This window comes from Sturnus vulgaris, chromosome 4 (genome assembly GCF_052056855.1).
Source record: "Sturnus vulgaris isolate bStuVul1 chromosome 4, bStuVul1.hap1, whole genome shotgun sequence".
Lineage (NCBI taxonomy): Eukaryota > Metazoa > Chordata > Aves > Passeriformes > Sturnidae > Sturnus > Sturnus vulgaris.
In genome coordinates this window covers 73,331,792-73,353,115 of record NC_142246.1, presented here as the reverse complement: position 1 = coordinate 73,353,115, position 21,324 = coordinate 73,331,792, and the positions used below count along the sequence as shown (strand labels likewise).

General features: G+C 48.8%; 1 protein-coding gene across 3 annotated transcripts in view; it reads left to right on the top strand.

Annotated features, from left to right (window-relative positions):
• The window catches only part of SEPTIN11 (septin 11), a 42,192-nt gene that overhangs the window by 4,288 nt on the left and 16,580 nt on the right, over positions 1-21,324 (top strand). For all 3 annotated transcript variants that reach the window (XM_014884924.2, XM_014884923.2, XM_088164345.1), the window contains exons 2-3: positions 18,459-18,573; positions 20,573-20,768. In XM_014884924.2, the coding sequence (XP_014740410.1) occupies positions 18,459-18,573; positions 20,573-20,768 (311 nt within the window). The remainder of the gene's footprint in view (positions 1-18,458; positions 18,574-20,572; positions 20,769-21,324) is intronic.

The window sequence follows — 21,324 nt, the reverse complement described above, 5'->3', positions numbered from 1 at the left end:
AGAAATTTACCCCCAATGTTGTTCTTGCTCCGTGGGGTGGAAGCCCTTGTTTACACCCACTCTGCAGTGGCAATAAGAGATGCTCCTTCTTGGCTGCTTTGTCCAATCTGGATGCCTTTCCCTGTCCTCTGCACCGTGGTGCCTGGTTTAGACACACGTGGGCCAGGACTTTGCTGCCAGAGCTGTTCTTGTCCACAGCTGGAGCAGGTGTGATGAATGTGGGTGTAGGTAAGGTCCACCTGGCCATGCACGAGGTGCTGAAGGAAGAGCCACAAGAAGGAAGAACAGCTCCCTGTGGTTTTCCTTTAGCAGTACCCAGCCTTTCTGGAAGCTTTGTCCCTCTCTGGAGTGCTCTGCTCATCCCATCCAAGTGGTCTCTGCTGGCACAAGCTGTAGCCCCAAGGCCATTACTGCCTTTCCCTGCCCGTACAGTTATTCTGCTGAGCTCTGTGATTTATGAGTCTTGAGCTATCTTTGGGACTCCTTACTTAAAAATACAGGCAGTGTCCGTGTTTTTGGCAACATAGGCCAAGATAGATCTGAATTTGCAATTAGAGCTCTTGAAGTGTCTGAAAACAGGAAGAAGCTGCATCTTTTCTTGCAGACTCAAGGTTTTTGTTTTCTGTAGTAGCATCCCACATAAGGGGCTGTCAAAGAGCAGACTGCTACTGTTGGGAGAAGTTGGTGCTTTCTTCCATCTGAGCTTACAGCTTCTTCAGATCTTTCTATTGTCTAATTGGATTTTCTGTTTCTGGGTTTCTTTTCAGATGGGATCTAGCTGCTGGAAATATGTTATTGAAGTACTGTAAATGTGCGTTATTTCTTTACCAGATCTGCTCATGAATACTTGGCACAAGCTAATAGAAAAAGGCTTGGTTTAGAAACACTTGGGTTTTGCCACAGTTGTTGCCCCCACTTTGCCAGCAGCTCTTGAGAACTGATTCCTGTGCACAGAGGTAGTTCTAATAGAAGTTGTTCCTGGAAATCTGCATGCCTCTGATGTCTTTCTTTCAGGAATTGTATTAACCTCTCTCACGTGATGGGTGTGGAAGTGAGAACTGTTTTGACTCCTGAGTGGGATATTTTTAAATGTCTTGCTGGGCTGTTTGGGGCTGTCTGTGGATCTGAAGGTGTTCTGCCTAGTCTGGGTGTTTCACTGGTGGCTTCCCTGGGTGCCAAGTGACATACGTATTACAATGTCCTGTGCAAGCACAAGGCTCAGCAGAACTTGCTTTCCAGATGTGTTGAATGCACCAAGTGTGCAAAGTGCTTTGAGTAAGCACGTGAGCTTGGCTTGAATGAAGTTTCTGGCAGTGTGGTGGTGGCAGCTCTGGTTTTGTCTGTAGAGAAAGGGAAAGGATCAGGTTGGGGAGACGGCTTGTTTGGTCACCCTGTGAGCCATTGGCTTGTCAGGGCAGTGCAGAGAGAGGTTCACAGGGAGTGCAGTAGTGTGAACTGCAGTAGAGGTGGGACTGCTTTTAGCATTCCAGAGGGAGGGTCCCACCTGCAGCCACAGACACATCTTTGTGTTTTAATGCACACGAATCATCTCCCTTCAGCCCCCGTGTAAACCCTTCTCCTCTGATCTGGGTCAGCCTGGAATCTTTTGGCAGCTTTCAGATGAATGAACAATGCCAGGCTGATGGTCCTGGCTTCATTTTTCTAGGACAAAATTTGGCAGGCAACAGACCAGCTTGGAAATGAGGAACTGCAACCTGGAAAGGTGAAGGTACCAGGCTGTGACTGACACTCGTTCCTGGCATGTCCCTGCAGGAGCATGGATTTCCCCACATCGCCTGGATGTGTCTAGGAAATGTACACGGCTGCCAGTGAAGAGGTTGTGCATAAATGTAGTTGGATTTTCCTTTTCTTGCTTCATCTGTGATTAAACATTTTACTTTTCTCTGCTGACTCCTTTAGGTTTAATTGATAGGATTACATTTCTTGGATATCTGCAGAATGAACACAGAAACAGCATGGCTCGTGTTATTTCAATAGTCTTTGCTGTTGTTTTGTTCCTGGTTTGAGGTGTCAAGGCTGGAATTGTCAGAAACTGTTGAATTATATAATTGGGAGCAGTGCTCCTTTATTCGGAGCTTTTACAGTGCAAAGATTAGGTTGTCATACTGCGAGCAGGTAAATGCTGGGAGTGATTATAAGGCTTAATGCAGCCATCTGGGACTGAACATATGCACAGTCCTCAAATCTTCATGTCAAAGCCCCAAGAGGAGCAGGGATTTTGTGATACTGTCTGGTGACAAATCACACCACTTCATCACCACATCCATTGGCTGCTGCTTTTTCCTCCTTCAAATCTGTTTCATGTCTGGGTTGGCCTATGGCAGGCCTCATTATACCTTTGCTTTTTTGGACAGTCAGAGTTCTGAGCTCTGAGATTTTTTTGTCTGAGTGTAAGCACAAGGGTATGGACACTGGGGTGGGGGAAGTAATTTTTCAAATCTTGTTTCAGCAGTTTATCTAGAGCTTCCCATAATTCTGGCCAGGTAACTCAACTCCCTGCTAATGTGGTTTTCTTAGCAGAAGAAACATCCAGTAAACCATTATGCCTTTGTTAGCCTATAGAATCAGAAGATCATGATTTTTAATTACATTTGAAAAGGGTTTTGTTGGTTTCCTGTATCTTGTATGGAATTTCCAAGCAAAGAGAAATCCCTAGTGCTTTTAAATGAATGCTTTTCTGCCACAAGCTGTCTTTTATCACAGAAAATGCCAGCCTAGTCTCATTCTGTTTCATCTGCCTCATTAATATTAAATACATGGCTCTTTAATATGGCAGCCAGAGCAAAAGCAGGGAATTTCAGCTAATACTTGACAATGGCAAGCTGAGATTAAAAGATATCAGAGTGCTGTCGCTATATATAAAGTAATTGGCATTTTTCAGGAGCATTTGACCTAATTTATGTCAGTTCTTTTCTCCCCCTGCTCCCTTAAATCTTTCCAGCTTGGAGTGAGCCCTTACATGCTCCTGCCTTTCCCACAGGCCTGGTTCACTTTTCTAGGAGAGGGAAGGGTTTGGTGATTGCAGCACAAGTCCCTGGTGTCCAGTGGACACAAAAAGTGGCACCAGATCCGGGAGCTCTTTGGTGCTGGGAAGAACCTGCATGGAAGAAGTGTGGGCTTGGGCTGTGGGGCAGCTCTTCAGCAAACTCTCCCGATGCTCTGCATTACAAAGAACTGAATAAGTATCAGAATAAAGAACTTTTGAGAGAAATGCCTCCCCTTCTGGGACGCACAGTTGATGGTCACTGAACAATTGGAACGATCCACGTCAGTTTGTGATATGTGATGGAGCAGTGCTGGCAGGGGACCTTGGGCTGTGTGTTTCCAGGTAGCTGAATATTCACCCGGCTGGAAAGCACTCCTGCTAGTCAGCACTGGGAGTTGAGCGATTATTAATGATTAGAGCAGTAATTACCAGAGCCCCTTGGCTTTGGGGTTTGTGTGGCTGACATGCTGCGAGTGTTTCGGCCTCTGGTTTGGTGTGGGATCTTGGGCAATGCCCTTGTCTTGCTGTGCCTTTGTGTGTAAAGCAGGAGATAATTCCCTCCCTTGTTGTGTGAGGTGCCAGGCTGTCATCAGTGAATTAATAACACACCGAGTCACCTCTGCAGACCTCGCCCTGTTGCACCAAACCCAGTGAACTCCTGTGGCACAGAGGCATGACCAGATTAATGTTTTTAATTCAAACTACCTTCAAGAAAATAACTATTCAAATAGGGTAATATGCAAGTTGTGTTTTCAAGGAGATGTAACAATGAGGAGGAAGGGTTTAAAGGTGAGCAGCGTGAGTAATTCTGACCTTGTTTCTCTGGGTTTGTGTGAATGCAATTGAGGGCAATTTTCACAGAGAGCATTCCTCAGAGATACTTAATTTCTCTGGTGTAGGCCAGAGAAATTTAAACACTGGCATTTAAACACAAAGCCAGAGGTGTTTTGTTGCTTAAACAAAACATTATTTGAAATTGTGGGTTGCCATGTGACTCCTGTCTGTTACTGAACACAGCTACATTTCCTCTAGGTTTGGCTTTGTCAGGAATGGAGCTCAGAAAAGCATTTTTTTTTTTCCGGTGGGATGTGCTTTACAAGATTTTGCTATAACCTGAGGAAATCAGGATTTTCATAGCCTAACCAAGTAACCTGATGATTTCTTCCAGTGGTTTGAGCCAGAAAGCCAGAAGTATAAATCCAGGCTAGCTGTGATACAGTTTATGTGCTGTCCTGGTTTCAGTTTGAAGGGAGCTATAAAGTTCACACGGGCTAGGAAATGTTTCTGGCATGAAGTAGGTGGTTGGTCCTTGTGTAAAACACACGGTAAGGAGTCCCGAGGGAAGGGCGTGTGGATGTTGTCAGTATCCACGCCGTGGTAAATGTATCTTTTTCTGAGCTGGGTGTGCTGAAACATCTTGGCAATTGGAAGCTGCTCCGGCCTGGAGCCCCCTATTCCCGTTTTGGTGCCGTGCCTTGCAGAGGAGGACAGTGGCCCAGCGTCCAGGGTTCAGTGGTGCTGGGTGGGAGGAAGGAGGATGGATGTGTGCCATCCTCCTGGGTACTGTGTGAGTAGGAAGGCTGTGTGAGCCTGCTCTTGAGGTTTATGCTCCACTTGTCACCCTCAGGGGCTACTGAGTGACCTGAGAAAATGGGAATTAGGACACCAAGCACCCGAGGAAGGGCAGCTCCAGCCTGCCCTGGCCCTGCTGGGGTCAGCATGTGCTGCTGGCCAGGTGCAGGCACAGCCTCTTGGGCTGTGCTGGGGTGTGATGTGGGAGCCCTCATGCTGCATGTACAGACTCAGCTCCTTCTCCTGGACAGCTGTGGGAGGGAGAGCTGGGCATCAGCCTTCCTCTTTGAAGGCTTCCCAAGTTCCTCAGCAGGTATTTATCTGTCAGACCCCAGCTGCTCTGGGCTATGAGCAACCCAGGCAGGGCTGCTTGTGGCTTCGTGCATCACCTCCTGCTTTGAGCAGCGTGGAGGTGGAGACTGCAATCTTGATAAAGAATGTGCAGCAGCAGATCCCTGCCTTTGGTATCTCATTAAATAACTCGAGCCAAGGGCAAAAGCGTGCAGCACACATGGGAATTGTGCCCCAGATTTGGGATAGGCTGGTCTGCAGCACTCGGAGTTACAGAGCATGTCAGAGCAAGGAGCTCCTTCATGTGAACTGATCTTCCCTACACCTCTGCAGGAAGTGCTTGCCTGGAGCAGGCTTCTTTGGCCTTGGGCTGTGTTTGTCTTCCCGAGTCCTTATGTTTGGCTCCATGAATTTGTGACAGGATTTACCTGCTCTGTCAGGTGTTCAGCGCTGCTGCAGGACCCTGCTCATGTGTCACAGCCGTTCTGGCTCCACGTGGGACTCGTGCTGTGCTGTGTGACTCGGCCAGGCTGAGCAGCCCAGGGCTTTGCTGGTGCATGGATACCTGACATGCCCTACTGCTGTCCTGCTGCTTCCAGGGAAAGACAGGAGTTGGGGGGAAAGGGGATGAGAAATCTGAGTGCTGCCAGCACAAAAAGCTACAGTAAAGTAACCACGGGAGGTGCAAGCCAATGGCAAATCCTCCTCCTTATTGTTGTTATTCAGAGAAACAGCCTTGCAAAATGTTCCCTTCCAGAAGCTGTCCTTGAGCTATGGATTTCAACCAAGAGCAGTGCAATATGTATCATCTGCACTCGTAAGGTTGCAAGAGTTTGGATTGTGTTTAGCTTGATTGTTCTGGAGAAATCCGAGCAGCTGGACTGTCCGGAAGCATAGTACTCCAGAGAGTTCAGTCTGTCTGTTTTGGGGTGTAAGGGAGAATAACACTGGAAGTGTGGGTTTTGTTTAACACCGCTCTGTTACAAGCGGTGGCACGGGTTGCTACAGCACAAGTCTTGACAGGAGGGCAGAAATGAAAATTGCATCTGAATCCAACTGCTTCTGCTTTCCCTTCGGAGTGCAAACATGGCTGGGGTGGACAGTGGAAGCAGAATGTGGTGGCCAGCATTAATTAGTTGTGGGGGTGGATACTGGCTCCAGTTTAACCTTCTAGCAGCACTGCTCCAACAGCTAATGGATGTTGCAGCAGCTTGCGTATGGAATAATTTATGAATTTGGAAGAACACCATTCCAGAGAATGTGGGTGAATGCCAGTGGTTTGCAGACCTCTGCCAACAGTCTTGTGAGCGGCGGGCTGCTGTGGGAAAAATAACATTGGATTAGTGCAGGGTAATGTTTGGAAGTGTCCCACTTAGCTCCTACAGCCTGGCCCTTGTGCAGAGCTGTGCTGGGCTCCGGCAGGGCGCTGCATTAAATATGCACCAAACAAGAAGTGAGGAGCAGCACAAGGAGATGTTTTTTGCCACAGGCTTTTCCCAAGCAGCATCTTTGTCGTTTGGGAGGACAGTTTCCTTGTCCTAGGTAACCTGGACTGTCTGGGCACATGGCAGATCACTCGATCTTGCAGCTGCAGGGAAGCTCTGTCCCACTACAGCCCTGTCCCCTGGCTCGGGTGCTGCTGTCAGGAGCCTTTTCTGCAGCCCAAGGAATGGACGCCTTCCCTCGGCACCAGACTCCAGAGCCGGATGTGAGCCCAGCAGCACTCCAGGCCTCTTTCCAGCTCGTCAGGCTCCTGCTTTTAATTAAACTGTCGCGACACTGGGACAGCCAGAGGATGCCTGGGATCCCAGAAGCCAAAGGTCCGGCTCACAAAGGTGTATGGGAGCCGTGGAATGCGGATGGGAAGCCTTGGACAGCGCACAGGGCAGGATCGGTGTCTGCCTCCCACTAATTGTGGTTTATCTGCTCTCTGCTCATCTCTCTGCTCTGTGGCAGGCCTGAAAACATCTCTGAGGTCTGGTTTTAATAACAGTGTATCCTCAGAGCTGAGGGGAGCCAACCTTAGGCCATAACTACCCTCTTTGCAAGCCTTCACTCTGCAGAAATTGGCGTGTATCACTTACCTGTGAGGGTCTTTGTGGATGTGAGATAATTGCAGAAGGCTCCAAGGAGATTTGTTGTACTTGGTCTGCGTTACCTGGCATTTCTTTGCACTTCATGCCTCTGGGCTCGGTCACACGATAGAGCAGTGCTTGTCTCTGAGCAGCTGCCTGCCTGCTGGATCACTTGTTCTCCTCATGGAGCTGATCCCTTTGCCAGCCATGAAAACATCTTCTCTCACACTTCCTGGCCAAGAGTTGTTTCTACTGCGTGTGCAAACGACTGCTGCTGCCTCTCTTGTTACAAACGCCCACTGTTCCACTGGGCCCGTTGAAATGCAACAAAATCCTCAAATGTTCTGGAGATGGGACACATAGCACGAGCTCACTGAACATACTGCTCTGCCAGAGACTTTGTTGGGATGCAGAACTTGGGAAGAAGTAGCAGCTAGGGGAAGTCTGGTTCTGGAACTAATGTGGGGGGAACACACCAAACACAGGGTTGAAAGTAGGTTTTAGATCAAGTCCCCGGTATTATTTGTAAGTCCAAAGATAATTTTCTTGTTACAGGATGCATTTAATTAGTATCTGGAGTGTAGCCACTAATGTAGGCTTGTGTATAGAAAGACTGTTCATACTTTCCTTTAGGAATTGTTGTTTTCTACATGTAGATGTTCAAATAATAGTTAGTGTTAATAAAACTTAGCAACGGCCGAAAGGAAAATATTTTTCTCTTGCTTATTTCCTTGTGCTGTACATTTAGACACTGTTCTCATTGTCCCCTTTTCTAGAGCAGAAGGGAAAATTGTTCACCAACAAAAGCTAAGCTTATGGAAACTACCAGTTGGCTGAAGGTTCAGGGGCTGGAAGCATCTGAACCTGCTGACACGAGGGGACTTGGGGGTGTCACTGAGGCCTCCAAAGCCCTTGCAGTGAGGAAGGAGGAAAAGGGTGACTGCAGGCTTGTGCTTTAGTAAGAGCTATTGATGAAAGGGGACTTGGGGAGGTTTTTCCACATGCAGCAGCTTATGCCAGTTTTGGATCTGACTTTATTTGCATTATTAGGATTACACTAATAAATCTGCTCTAAACCTGCTTGAAATGCTGTGCCATTGCAGTTTGCCAGCGCTGTGCACTCTGCCCCTTGCCAGCATCCAGCCCTGGGCTGGGAGCTGTGCTCACCCAGCTCAGGAGGCTGCTGCATCCATCCCAGCTGTGGCCTCGTTGCCTTCACAATCAAACCCCTCTTGCACCAATGACATTTTTAATTTTCTTCCCCAGGAATTACAGCCTCAGTTATAGAGGTGTTTGGAAAAGAGGACCCTACAAAAGAGCCTTGTCACATCAGCCTGATGTTGGAGTCATTGCCTGTAACTGGGTGGGGGGGATCCTTCCCCACTGGATGGAGTTGCCAGGCTCATCTCCTGTGGCAAAACCCTTTTCTTGTGGAGTGATGGTGCAGCCTGAGCTGCCTTTGGAGGCCACCATGGGTTTTGGATTTCTGCTGGTGTGTTTGCAGGGGAGGCTGAGGATGTTCTGGAAAGGACAGGGATGGGCGGCTGCTGGAGGGAGTTGGACTGTGCTGTATCAGAGAGAGACCTTGGTGGCCTGTGCTGTGCTGGGGACTTGTTCTCTCACATCCTGCACACTGTGTTACTTTGTCACTAGCAGCTGGAATGCAAGGAAAGCCTTGTCCCTATTTGGGGGTGGTCAGGAACAAGATAAACTCCAGAACTCAGGCGTGGGGCAGTGTGGGACTCTTGGTACTTCTGGGAGTTAAATCTTTGGAATGAAAGGTTTATCTCTGCTCCAACTCAAAAACTGGAGCTGTCAAACTAATCCTTGGATTTCTTGTGAGTAGAGAGTTAATCCTTTCTTGTGGTGCCATAAATGTTTATTTAGCCATGCATTTATGGAGTTCAGATGCTTTGGAGTGTATGTTGGGCAGCTGCTGGTGTCCTGTCCAGGGACTCTTTGTGACTTGGAGCATCACCAGCATTGTAGTGGCCATCACACATCATTGTGGTCTGGCCCCTCAGCAAGTGATGGATATGGAGAGGACTGTGGGAACATTCCTGGCTGTGGGCTGCATGTGAGAAATGTGTTTTGTCTTGCACTGTCAATCGACTCCAGAAATGTGAAGTTTCTGTAGCAGTTATCAGTGCAGGAAAACGCAAGGAAGATAAAAACCCTGATGTAGGGTGGCCTTCAAGTCTCATCTCCTAACAATCCCAGTGTTATGGCTGTGCTGCAGACCTAGGTCAGATGTCCTTTTCTCTGGAGGAACTCTGGCCAGTGAAGTTTTTTTGGAAAGACAAAACATTGGTCTTTCAAGGTAACCACAAAAATTTGGAATTAGTGAGGCGGAGGCAAGGAAGTAATTCAGTTGGAATATAGAATTGCTCCTATTCATAAAAATTTCAGTACTGGCTTCCCTTGTTTAAGGCAGGAAAACCAGGCCTTGCTGAAGGCGAGTGGGGAATTTTGTTGCTTTGAGTCAGTTGAGAGCTCAAAGTCTATGGACTAATATTTCCAAAACTATCAGCCAAATAATTGAGGAAACCTTCGCCTTTTCCTCTGCATGCAGATTCAGTCCACCTTAATTCCACTTCTGTTCTTGCACAAGATGAAAAACTGTGTGCTAAGGCAAACAGCATTTGTGATTTTCAATATTTATTGATTGCTGACCTTTTCTTATTCACGTTGAAGGATTCCTGTGGCGCCCTGGAAGAGCTCTGTGTGCCATAAGGGGCTCTGTGTGTTCTGTTTCCCTTTTCCAAGCAGATGTGAGGGCTGTGACTCAACACTCAGCATATTAGACCCTGCCATGAATTCATTCAAAGCTGGTTCTTTTGCTTTGTTGTTTTCTGGTTACTTGGTCAGAATCACACCCAAGTGTACCTGTTGTGGTGAGAGTGATAACTCTGGATTTGGCTAAACCCAAGATGTTTTCTCTGGCCTTTTACTTAACAAACTTGCTGCTGTATGTGCACACACACATTGCATATGAATTTAAGAAGAGCTGGTGTGAGCCACTTCCATGGTAATGCTGGACCAGTAAAGTTTCCCTGGGGACTTCCTGTGTGTATCTAGCACTTGTTTGGACTCTGAAAGCCCTGGCAGGGATTTTTCAAGGAGCTGGGTGATGATTAGTTTGAAGTTAGGACCCGTTTATACTCATTGCTGTGGTACCTGGGCATGGGATAAGCCACGTGTCTATGTCCATCTGTGTTGCCTCAGGATTTAGGTGTGAAGACAGCTACTGTGATAAATCTGGACTCTCTAGTGCAGAATCAAGAGAAATGGTAAATAAATGGCCTGAAGCTGTGTGCTGTGATAGGCACAGCTGAGGTGCCCTGCCTGGGAGCTGGGTCTGTGCAGACATTGCAGTGTGGCCACAGTGTCCCCACCTGCCTCTTAGCAATCCAGCAGGGCACAGGATCAGCTTGTGAGTCCCAGGGATGATTAATTATCCAAAGCACGATCTGGGGCACCTTCCAGTCCTGGGGCTTGTTGAATAGCAGCTGACAAAACGTGCCCTTGATGTATGGCTGCATCTTTTCAGGAGGGAACACAGGGGGTTAAGGAACTGCCAGGCAGCCCTGCTGGGCTGTGCCTTCACCACCTCAAGGAAAGCTGCTGCTTTTTGTGTCCCAGCGGCCCTTAATTTGAGTCAAGTATTGGAACAGTGCTGCCTTGTTACAGCTTGGTAAGCCAGCCCTTTGGGCTGCTTTCCCTTCTCAAAATCCCTCTTCTCTTCTGGTTGTGTTCACAACCCTAACTGGACTGGAGCTGGTGGAAGTCTGGGGAAGGTTGGAGGAAAACCTGTCTCTGTTGCCAGCTTTGTCTTAATTCTGCCTTTTTGTGCCTGGGGGCAGTGTCCCGGAGAGCTGCCTCCTCTCTGTGGGTGTAACTGGAGTCTTGCCGAGTTCATGTGTCACCCTTCCCTCTGCGTTGGGTCCCATGTGGGGCTGTGCCTGCAGCTTTGAGCAGAGCATAGATCCAATGACTTAACGGCCGTGGTGCAGCTGTTTCACGGCTATTTTAAGTGCATGACTGAAGGAAATGGCTGTTGGGTTTTTCCTCTCTGCTGCCTTGTTGGGCTGTGTCTCTGTCACTGGTGGTGTTGGACTGTGCAGCCAGAAGGGCTGGAAAAGGGCAAAGAACTGCAAGAGAGAAAATGATTTCTGTTGGCCATACAGCAACATTCCCTCCTGCTGTCTCCCAGCTGGCTTCTGCCCTTCTGATCAGAGTTGTTTGTAAGTCTTAAGGTGTAACAAGGACTGGGCCTTGTGGTCCCCACTGGTGTCAGCTGGCCTGGAGTCACAGCCTCACCTGATGTCGTGTCACTGTGCAGAGTTTGAGGGCTCACCTGGAGGAGCCTGCAGCTCTCTGTGCTGTGCCTGGCTGAGGGAATGGCTGGGGATGCTGAGAGGCCTGGGTTTGCCTTTCCCTGCCATGAGCAGCAGCTCCCATTTTATTCCCTCGGCCTCACACTGGCGGTCAGAGAGGCAATTGCACGTTGTCCTCCTGTCAGGAGAGAGATTGGCCAGAGGAGCAGAGAGCATCTGGTTCTCATTGGGCTCTGCCTTTGGATGGTCTTCATTCTTGTTTGTCACATTATTTTTTTTCCCTTCCTTCCTCTCTCCTTTTTTCTTTTTTTTTTTCCCTTCAGTGAGTTTACAAGCCTTGCTGGAATGCACATATGGTCCTTATCATCCCCGAAGTCCAGCTTTTTTTTTTTTTTTTTCTTTTGCTGGTTAGCAGTTTGTGACATCAGAGACTGTTAGAAGCATTAGTCACTTTTCCTCCAAATAGAAAGATCCGTGGCTTTTGGAAACCTGTGGAGGAAAATGTCTTTTATGTCAGTTCTTGGCATACATGGAACTGTGAGTGCTCTGAGCTTGTGCTGACCTTTAGCCAAACATTTTGCCTGAAGACAAATGCTCGTTCCCACTCTCTGCCTCCCCTCCTGAATTGTGAGATTTTGCTGACTTCCCTCTTTCCAGAAGAATGCAACTGTATCCTTTTCCCTCCATGCTCCTGCCGAGTTGCTGCAGTTTGCCAATGTAAGCAGCTCCCCTCGCCTCCCCCCGGCGAGCCCGGGGCCGGCAGGGATGGGTGCAGGCAGCGTGTCCTGGCAGGGACTGTCACTGCAAGCCAGGATATTTATTTGGTGCTGCGTGTCCCATCCCCTGGGGCATCCGTGCTGGGGGATGGCTTTTCCTCTGGCAGGCTCTGTGTGTGTGGGCTGCACCTAAGCCCATGGAAGTGTGTCCAGCATCTCCCAAATCTCCGAGGGCATCTGCTCGTGGGAACGCCTTGCTTGGTCTCAGTGGCAGCCTCCTTTGGCTGGTGGTTCCCCAGACCCACGAGATTGTATCTGTAGAGCAGTATTTTCTGCAAGAGGAGGCAGCACCAGTCCCACACCTGCACTTCTCCATCTGCTGCTGCCCAGGGATCTGTTAGCCAAGTTACTTCCAGTCTTCTTCCCATAAAATAACCTTTTCTGCCATTCTTGCCATTGGGGATTAAAAGGAAAATCCAGTATATTCAGGGAGAGCCTTTTTGCATTCCCTGTGATATCCTTGTTTCATGAGCAAGGCAGCCAACTGTGGCATGACTCTGCTGACAGAGTTCCTTGTTTCTGGGAGTAGAGACCTGGCTCCTTGCTATTGTGGTAGACATTGCTGGAGGGCTGGGGCAGGGGCCTGCTGAGGAGGAGCTGGGTGTCCCTAAGCAGCTGCAGCTGCTGCCAGCTTTTATCCAGGAAGATCAAGATGGTTTCCTGCAGTCCATCCCTCAGGGACAATAGCTGCAGCACTGAGTCACTGGTGGGGTGGTGGCAGGCAGGGAGGCACACATCTTCAGGGCTTGACTGACACATTAATGTACAGAATGAGAACATGCCTTCCACAGGGGTCTGCTCTGCCTGTCGAGAGAAAAGGGGAGAAAAGAAAGCAAGGGGGAAGAAAAACAACGAAGGACCTCCCAGACTTGAGTAGCATTTGCCTGAGCCTGCAGCCAGCAGCAGCGTGGAGCCAGGAACTCCCCCTCCTCTGCTGGTGACACTGATGGTTATCTTCCCCTGAAACAACAGCCAACAAGTCCTTCCTCTCTTTATGAACTGATTAACTGATGGATTGCTATCAACCCTTGTCTTTTGGCATCCCTGCATGCCAAGGAGGGGAAGGGAGTTGTTCTTGCTTCCCATGTTCTCCCCATACTACTCATAAATTCATTTGTCCAACAGCTAAGGGTTTGACCATCCCTTAACCCTGTATAAGGATGGGGAGTGGAATTTTGGGTGCTGTTACAAGGAACAGGGAGCTTGGCTCTGGCATAGACACTGGGAATACTTGGTGCCCTACCGGCAGGAACATCAGCTCTGGGAGAAGGATGGATCTGTCTCTTGCTAACTACTCTTTACTTCTGTGCTCCTGCTTTTTTATCTGAGCAGACTAAACTATCCCTGAGGTCCCTGGCTTTGGATGCAGCATCTAAGATCATTTGACCTAGTAATGAGTCAAAAATGTTGCTGGTCAGAGCTGCTGACAACAATAAAAGCTTTTAGAATTTCTTAAAGGTGCCTCCTAAGTCGTGTGGCCTCAAATAACTAAACACTTGCTTCATATTTGGGGTTGAGCTCAATATTTTGCATACCAGCTTTTTTCCCCTCATGAATGTGAGGCTGGTTTTTGTTTTCTTTAACTCTTGGGAGGCCGTGTGAAGCTGACCCCCAGCCGGCAGCAGCAGTGGGCCGGGAGGGGCCCAAGGGGAATGTTTTACCAGCAGCCTTAAAGCAAAAGGGGCTCAGCCAGGAGCTTGCTTGGATTGGGGAATAGCCACCATCATGGTTGAGGCCTGAGCAAGGAGAGCAGACTGGAAACTGGGACAATAAATGTCCTTGTGGAACTCTCTCCTTGGCCTTTTGGGAGTGGGGCTTTTTTCCTGCCTAGCAGAGGAGCAACTTGGCTTTATTGCCAGTCAGCTGCCATGCACTTTGGGAAGCATAAGGACTCAGCTCTGCTTTGTGCTGCCTCTGGAGGGGTGGCACAGGACCCACCTTTATCTCCAGCTCCCCATCTGCACACAGACACACTGTTCCTGACTCCTGGGAGGAGAACTTTCTCTTTATTCCTGCTGGCTCTGCCAAGCCACTGTGGCTTGGGAGGAATGAGCTGACTCTCCTTGCACGTGCCTCATCAGCTCAATTGTTTTATATAGCTTCACTGATTCCCATCCAGCCAAACCCACTGTTTGCCCCAGAGCATCCATTACTGCATTGCTTGACCTGTGAAACCATTGCCACCAGGAGCTGTGTGTGAAGAAAAACATCTACAAAAGTCTTGACAGAGTTCTGAGACTGCAAACCCCTTCTTGTCTTTTGCAAGGCATTTTAAAAAATGAATTCTTATAAAATGAAGAGCAGTGGGACGTGGGTTCCTGACAATCAGTCTCTTTATAGTGATGGTAGGTATAGTGATGGTATTTGCTGTGCCTCTGGGGGCCTGGCTCTGCTTAACTTACCCCTTCCCTTCCCCTGCTGCAGTTCAAACCAGCAGCTGTGATAACAGCAGCTCAGAGATTGTTGTTGATCCAAGAAATATCGACTGTGGGATGCCTTGTAGGGCTCTCTGCAAAGAGAAGTCAAGTGGTCAGCATCTTTCCCAAGAAACAAGCATTTTTTTGTTCATGTTACTCCATAGTTTTTGTAGGGGTTAGCACATAGCTCTGCATGTTCAGAATCACTTCCTGCTCATGGATGCTAGGGGAAGAGGGAGGGAAAGGATGCCCTGTAATGCAGGATTCAGTAAAGGAGATGTGACTGCCTTAAGGAGGAGTTTAAAAATACACACTGCTTTTGGGATGTCTTGAGCTCTCCATGTGACATGTGAGAACTTCCAGACACCCAAGTCTAGCAGCACATCTGGTGCAAACTGGCTGATCTGTGCAGGACTCTGTGGAGCTGCAGTTTTACCCGTGCTCATCTTGTCCATGGATCCTGAAGCTGGGAGCAAGGAGCGGTGCTTGCCAAGCAGTTACTCCTTAAGTGTGCTTGTAAGAGGTCAGTACTTGAGACACTGCCACTTGTCTGTGGTCACCAAGGCATGTCCCAGGACTGTGTTTGTGTGAGTGACTCCTGGGAAGTTGTTTTAGTCCAGCAGGATGTTTAGGTGCAGTGCTGGGCTCTGCTCATCTGAGAGGAAATGAGGGATGTGCTGGGGAAGAAGGCAGCGAGGCAGGGTCATGAGATGCCTTTGCACCTGGGCTGCAGCACCTGAGCAGCACTGCTGGATTCCTGGGGCAGAGGAGCCGTGTGGCAGGAGGAGTAATAAAGCAATGCCTGTGGCATTCCCGTGGCTTGTTGGTGGAGCAGGAGCCGTGTGAGCCTTTGACTGCTCTTGAGCCCGTTTTCCGTGGCATGACTCAGTTGGGATCAAGGCCAGCCACTGACTGTGCTCAGGAGTTTGTCATGGCAGCTCACAGCTGGGGAGGCAGGGCCATCTGACTTAGCATCCCCTTGTTGTTACAACACTTCTGTTCTGCCAGACCCAGAGTGTGAATCACTTGCCTGCCCTGCTGCTGATACCCTGAGCAATCAGGCTTGTTGCTCTCCAACAGAGGCTTCCTTTCCTTGGGATGAAGAGGTGAGAGCACAGGCCTGGCTGCAGTGCTCGGTGGTTTTGCAGTGTGTGCTCCTCTTTCCTCTGGAGAGGAGCAGCCTGCAGCTGCCCCAGAAACGTGGCAGCTTTCCCAGGGCATCTGCATGCTGCACACCTGCCTTTGTGTGTGTGTGTGCAGGAGAGACTGAGAAATCAGGTTCCTTTGGCTCCCCTGCCTCCTCCAAACTGTGTGGCTGTGGGCCTTGTGCAGAGCTGCAGCGATTCTCTGTGTCTGCTCTGCTCGGGGAGATGTGCTGCATCCTGGGAACACTGAGGGAGGTGGATGCTTGGCTTTGTGTTTCATCTCTGCCTGTGCCTCAGGCCTCAGATCTTTTCACCACTGTTTTGATGTTTTGAGCAGATATCAGGCTACTCTTGTCTCCTGTTGTGCAGCACAGCCTGTGAAAAATACTTGGCATTGCAAAGTGCAGAGATAATTTTTGTTTATTCCACTGTTGATGTTTGCCACTTGCAGGGGAAAAAAAATAAAAAAAAAAAAAAGCAAGGAGTGGGAAATAAACCGGAGAAGGTCTGCAACAAAAATAACTGACATAGATGCAAGAGATGAGTATAACTCCTGTTCCTGCTGAGCAACTGATGATGAGGCAGGACTTGCTTTCCCAAAATATATCAGGGAAAGAGATACTGGTGCTGTGCTGAGAGATGTTCAACACCCACCACTTTGTGTGAAGCCTGTGAGTCATGGGCCCTAAACTGCTTTCTGGGATCTGCTCTGAGATCCCTTTCCTGGATCATAAACCCAAGTCCACCATGGTTTTTTAGAAACACAGATGTTACAAGTATTTAATTTAACCCCTTCACTTCATACATCAGTCCCAGGGCCTTTTCCAGGGAAATCCCTTTTGTGGATGAATGAGGTGAGGATCTTTCTGGGTGGTTTTTATTTACCTGACCTGAGTGAAGCAGGTGGCATCTCTTAACCACCCTTATCTTCTGTGGTGTGGTGCTGATGAGTAGCTCCCAGCACACAGAGGGATGGAGCTGAACAGGCTGGTAAACTGGCATTGACCTACCACAAGCCTGGTTTAGGAGAAGGCTCAGCTATCTGGCACAGGTGCCAGGCTCTGTGTGTTAGCATGGCCCTAAGAAGCCCTTTGCACAGACTGAGCTATTTTCCCTTGGAGATGTCTCATTTCTCAGGGAATTTTTATATTTCTTTAGGTCTGAGTTTATTTTCATCAACACTCAGCCCAGATGTAACTCATTTCTCCCTGCAATTGGTGGCTGGTCTGTTATGTTTTGAGGAGGGAAGTGGAGCTGCTCAGCAATTGTGCAGAGAGTGGGAAGTCTTCCTCTGCTTTTGATTTTAACAACCAAAGAGTTGTCCATGTCTGGACCACAGCCCACTGATTTTGTGGAAATAAGCTGGTGCTTCCAGCATCTTTAAACCAGGCTGAGACTGCCCACGACTGTAATTTATTGTGGCCTTGGTGGAGTGACTCCATTGGAAGGGTTTGGGTTTGGAGAAAGGTTAGTATTTTCCAAATTAAGGACAACAAACTGTAGGTGAAAAATGTTGTGAAATAACAACAGAGCTGTTCCAGGTCTACCAAGTTGATGGTTTTTTTTTGTTTTACTGTGCTCAGGACCTTGGTGTAACTGTGGCTTGCCAGTGAAGAGGTAACTGGGCTGGCTTGTTTTTCCAAACTTCTCTGTGGATTGACATAGAACTGCTGTGGGCAGGTCCCAAATACAATCTGGGGTTGTGTCAAACCTCCCTCCTGCTCCTTGGCCTCCACGGAGCAGCTGTGGGGTGTTGGATGTCAGCTGAAGCCCCTGAGCAGCCAGGGAGGAGAGCGGGTCACCAGGGGTGACTGGCACCTCTGGGCAGCCTGGCCTGGCTGCTTTTCCTGCTGAGGACAGACAGAGGCAGCACCAGGGGCTTTGTAGGTCACTCAGGAAACACTGGGAATGCTGTCCTGCTTCCTCACCTCATGTCAGATGAGGTTATTTGTAAACCAAGGCATGGCAGAGCTGCATGCTCGCTTTATTCCCTTCCTGTCCAAGCCTGAAAAAGCTGCAAAAAGTCTGAGCTGGCTCTAGTGGCACAGTTGCTATCTGAGCTGTGTCCTGCTGTGGTCATGCTGAGGGGTTGCAGGAAAGGGGCAAGAATGTTGGCATTTCCCTTGTGGTCCTGGGAGGACAGAGCAAATATGAGAGCTGCTCCTTCCCTTTGGCACACTGAGCCAAGGAAAGCACCACCTTGGCTCTCTGCTCCCCTGCACAGGTGTGTGTCAGGAATAGCTTTTGGAGTTGCAAGCAGGGCCATATCACAACCTGTGTCACTCCTCAGTGTGCTTCTGGAGACAGCCAGCCTCCCTGGGAAGTCTGGGGAGTTTGCCATGGTGCTGGGGAAGTTGTGAAGGGGAAGGCTGGCTGGTTTCTGTGGAGCTGTGCAGTGGACACAAAGAAGGCAGCCTCAGCTGCTTCACCAACTAAACAGGAACTGGTCAGCTCACAGCTCTGATCCTGTTCCCCTCTCTTTTCCAGGTGTCTGCCTAAATAATCTTAGGGTAACCCTAGGGATATGGGATGCTGGGACCTCGGGTACAGCATTTGGGTGTTGCAGATGGGTAAAGAATCATGGTTTATTGGTGACAGGCATGGAGAACCACTGTGGTGGTGTTCATTTGCCTTGGGCTCACGATTTTAGCTTTTAGCTCCTGAGCCCCACAGAAGAAGAGGTGGATAGAAGGAAAAGGAGAGTGCATTTGGGAGGGAAACCTAATCTCTGATCCTGCATCTCAAAAGCCTCTGTGTCCTTAGCACAGTCCTGACAGGACTTTTTCCCTGCCAGGGGTGTTGCAGCCCTGCTAAATGCTGTTCTTCTGGGTCTTACAGAACGATGACCTCAGGAACCTGTCCCTGTCCGGCCACGTGGGCTTCGACAGCCTCCCGGACCAGCTGGTCAACAAGTCAACGTCACAGGGCTTCTGCTTCAACATCCTCTGTGTGGGTAGGTCACCCTCAGGGGGCACAGCCCCACATTCACACCTAGGGCACGGCTGAGCCACTGCAGACCATACTGGCAGCGAAGTGACACTTTCTTCCCAGAGCTGCTCCACGGTGAAATCCAGTATTCCTCTTTCTCTGCCCTGTCCCCCAAGTCAAAGCATGGAAATTGCTACCTGTTCAAATCTATCCCTTGGATCATCCAGCAGTTCTGCTTTCCCCAAAGGCTGCCCGTAAGGAAACTGAGTGAACTTGGGAACTAAACGTATTTTTAAAAGGATATTCACTTAAATCTGCTTTTCTCTGGGTTGGGTGTGGAGGCTGTTTCTCACCAAATTGCATTCCTTCCCTTCCAGGGTTTGCCTGTCTCCTTACATTCTTAATTTCTCCTCTTGGAAACGATGCCATTTTTAGTCCCCAAATGATCTACAGGAGAACAAAGCCTGCCACCTGTCCTCTGCTGTATTTAATCTGCAAGCTGGTTTAATCGCCTGAGTTACTTTTCCCAAATAGTTCAGAGGGTGAAATACGAGGAGGCAACATTTTCTCCTGGCTGTGGGGAGGAAGCTGCTGTCTTGGTGCTCTGGGGATACCCTGCAGCTGGAAATCCATTGCTCAGCCCCAGAGAGCTGTGAGCCAAGCCAGCTTTGGCTTGTCAGTGACCCCAGAATCTGGTTCTGCAAACGGACAGAACTGCTGGGTTCTTCTCTTAGCTTGGCAGTGCAGTCTGCAAACATCATCTTTCAACTCATTGTTCATTTAAGCCTCCAAGAGCAGAGTATTGTCCCTTCTAATTAGTTACATTAATTAGCTGGAAAAACCCCACAACCCTCTGACTGTGATTTTTCTACAGCAAATTGAGAATTTCTGTGAGCTGCCTGAAAAGAAATCTGGCAAACTCGACTCCTCTCTGTAGCTTTGCATGTGAAAGGAGGAGATAAGAGAATAGTTGCACTTCTGCACACTCGAGCTCCCAACCCTCACGTGACTCTCGTAGCAGCATGAAACCATTTCAATCCAGCAGGGAACAGCCTGATTAGCAGGCAGCTCTTTGATCAAAATGGCATCAATTAATTGCCTTTCTCTCTTGCAGTAAATATGCCTTTCTTAGCGTGACTTAATATGTCTCCATTAGCAATTTGATCCACCTCTTTTTTTTTCATGTGAAATGTGCTCCTCCACCGATTTTCACCCCATATTAAAGTCTCACACAAACTGCTGCAGTTGGCCAAGGAACAGAAATCTCACCCTTGAAAAAAATTATTGTTAAAAATTGTGATTTGAGAGGGGACACAGTTAACTTCAGTGTGATGATTTGAGACTTGTAATTGGGATGTGAAATGTTGCAGAGCCTATCTGGCATAGAACACAGCAGTTCACATCAGGAGCTCCCTAAAATTCGCAGCTTGAGTCATGGGCAGCCTGTGCCATCAGTTTAGGACCTGGCTTTCCTTGTGAGTTGCCTCAGCCCACCCCTGCTCACAGCATGGGTAGCAATAGCTGTTTGAGAGTGTAATTGCTAAACAAACAGTTTTGACTGAAAAGTGGGATTTAGGCTAATGCTTTCATCCATGTTACTAATTGCACAGGGGATTAGTGAAACTGTAATAGTTTAAAAAGTTGGTATTTAAGCAGTGTGCCTTTTCTTTTTTTTTTTGAGAACTCTGTATAGATTTCTCTGTCTCAGATTTTTTATTGTCTTAAGTTGCACTATGGGTTTTGGATGATCTTCTTGAGACAGCAAAACATAAAAAGGCTGAAACAAAATCAGATATGGAGTTAGGAGAATTTGCAACTTGCTAGCACAAAACAAGTTGCTGGGTCTCTGGTGACGATGGGGACTGTGTCTGGAGACATCTGTTCCCGCAGGGATTATCTTGCTTAGTGATGTAGCCTAAATCCAGTGCTGCCCGAGTGGCACAACTCCTTAACGTGGTGAAGGTGCCAGAGAAGGAGGCAGGGAGGGCAGTGGCCCCATCGTGACTCTTGCTCTGCCTGCTCAGGTGAGACTGGCATTGGCAAGTCGACGCTCATGGACACCCTGTTCAACACCAAGTTCGAGAGCGAGCCCGCCACGCACAACGAGCCCGGCGTGAGGTTGAAAGCGCGGAGCTACGAGCTCCAGGAGAGCAACGTGCGCCTCAAGCTGACCATTGTGGACACGGTGGGCTTTGGGGATCAGATCAACAAGGATGACAGGTGAGCTCAGCTCTGCTGGGAGGGAAATCCCTGTGCTGCTGCACTCTCGGGTCTCCAGGGCCTCCCTCTGTGGGCATTTCCCAACCCCAAAAGCCATGCTGCTCCTAACTCTGTGGAGAGAAGGGCAGGCCCAGGGCAGCAGGGCTTAGGGAGAGCTTTCCTTCTCCTGCCGTGTCCTGGGTGTGATTTGCTCTGTCCTCCAGTTTGAGGCTTCCCAATCCTCCTTTGCTCTGCTTTTTTTTATGGGGCTTTCTTCTAATATTTCTCCTAATGTGAGGCCTTATCTTTGCACGTATCTCCGAGGTTTTCAGTGCCTCGTGGTCAGAGACAGAATTTCCATACGCCAAGAAACCAGAGCAGCAGTCGTTTTACAGACCCACCTAGTGATATCCATGAAGCTGCCCTTGGTGGAGAGGGAACACATGGAACAGTTTGCTTTCCAGAAGCACAAACACTTAAATTGGATAAGGACATGTTACACTGCATGAGCTGCTTTTTCTCCAACAGAATGGTCCTGTCAAAGTCCATGAGTCGTGCAGTTGACTTCTGAGCTTTG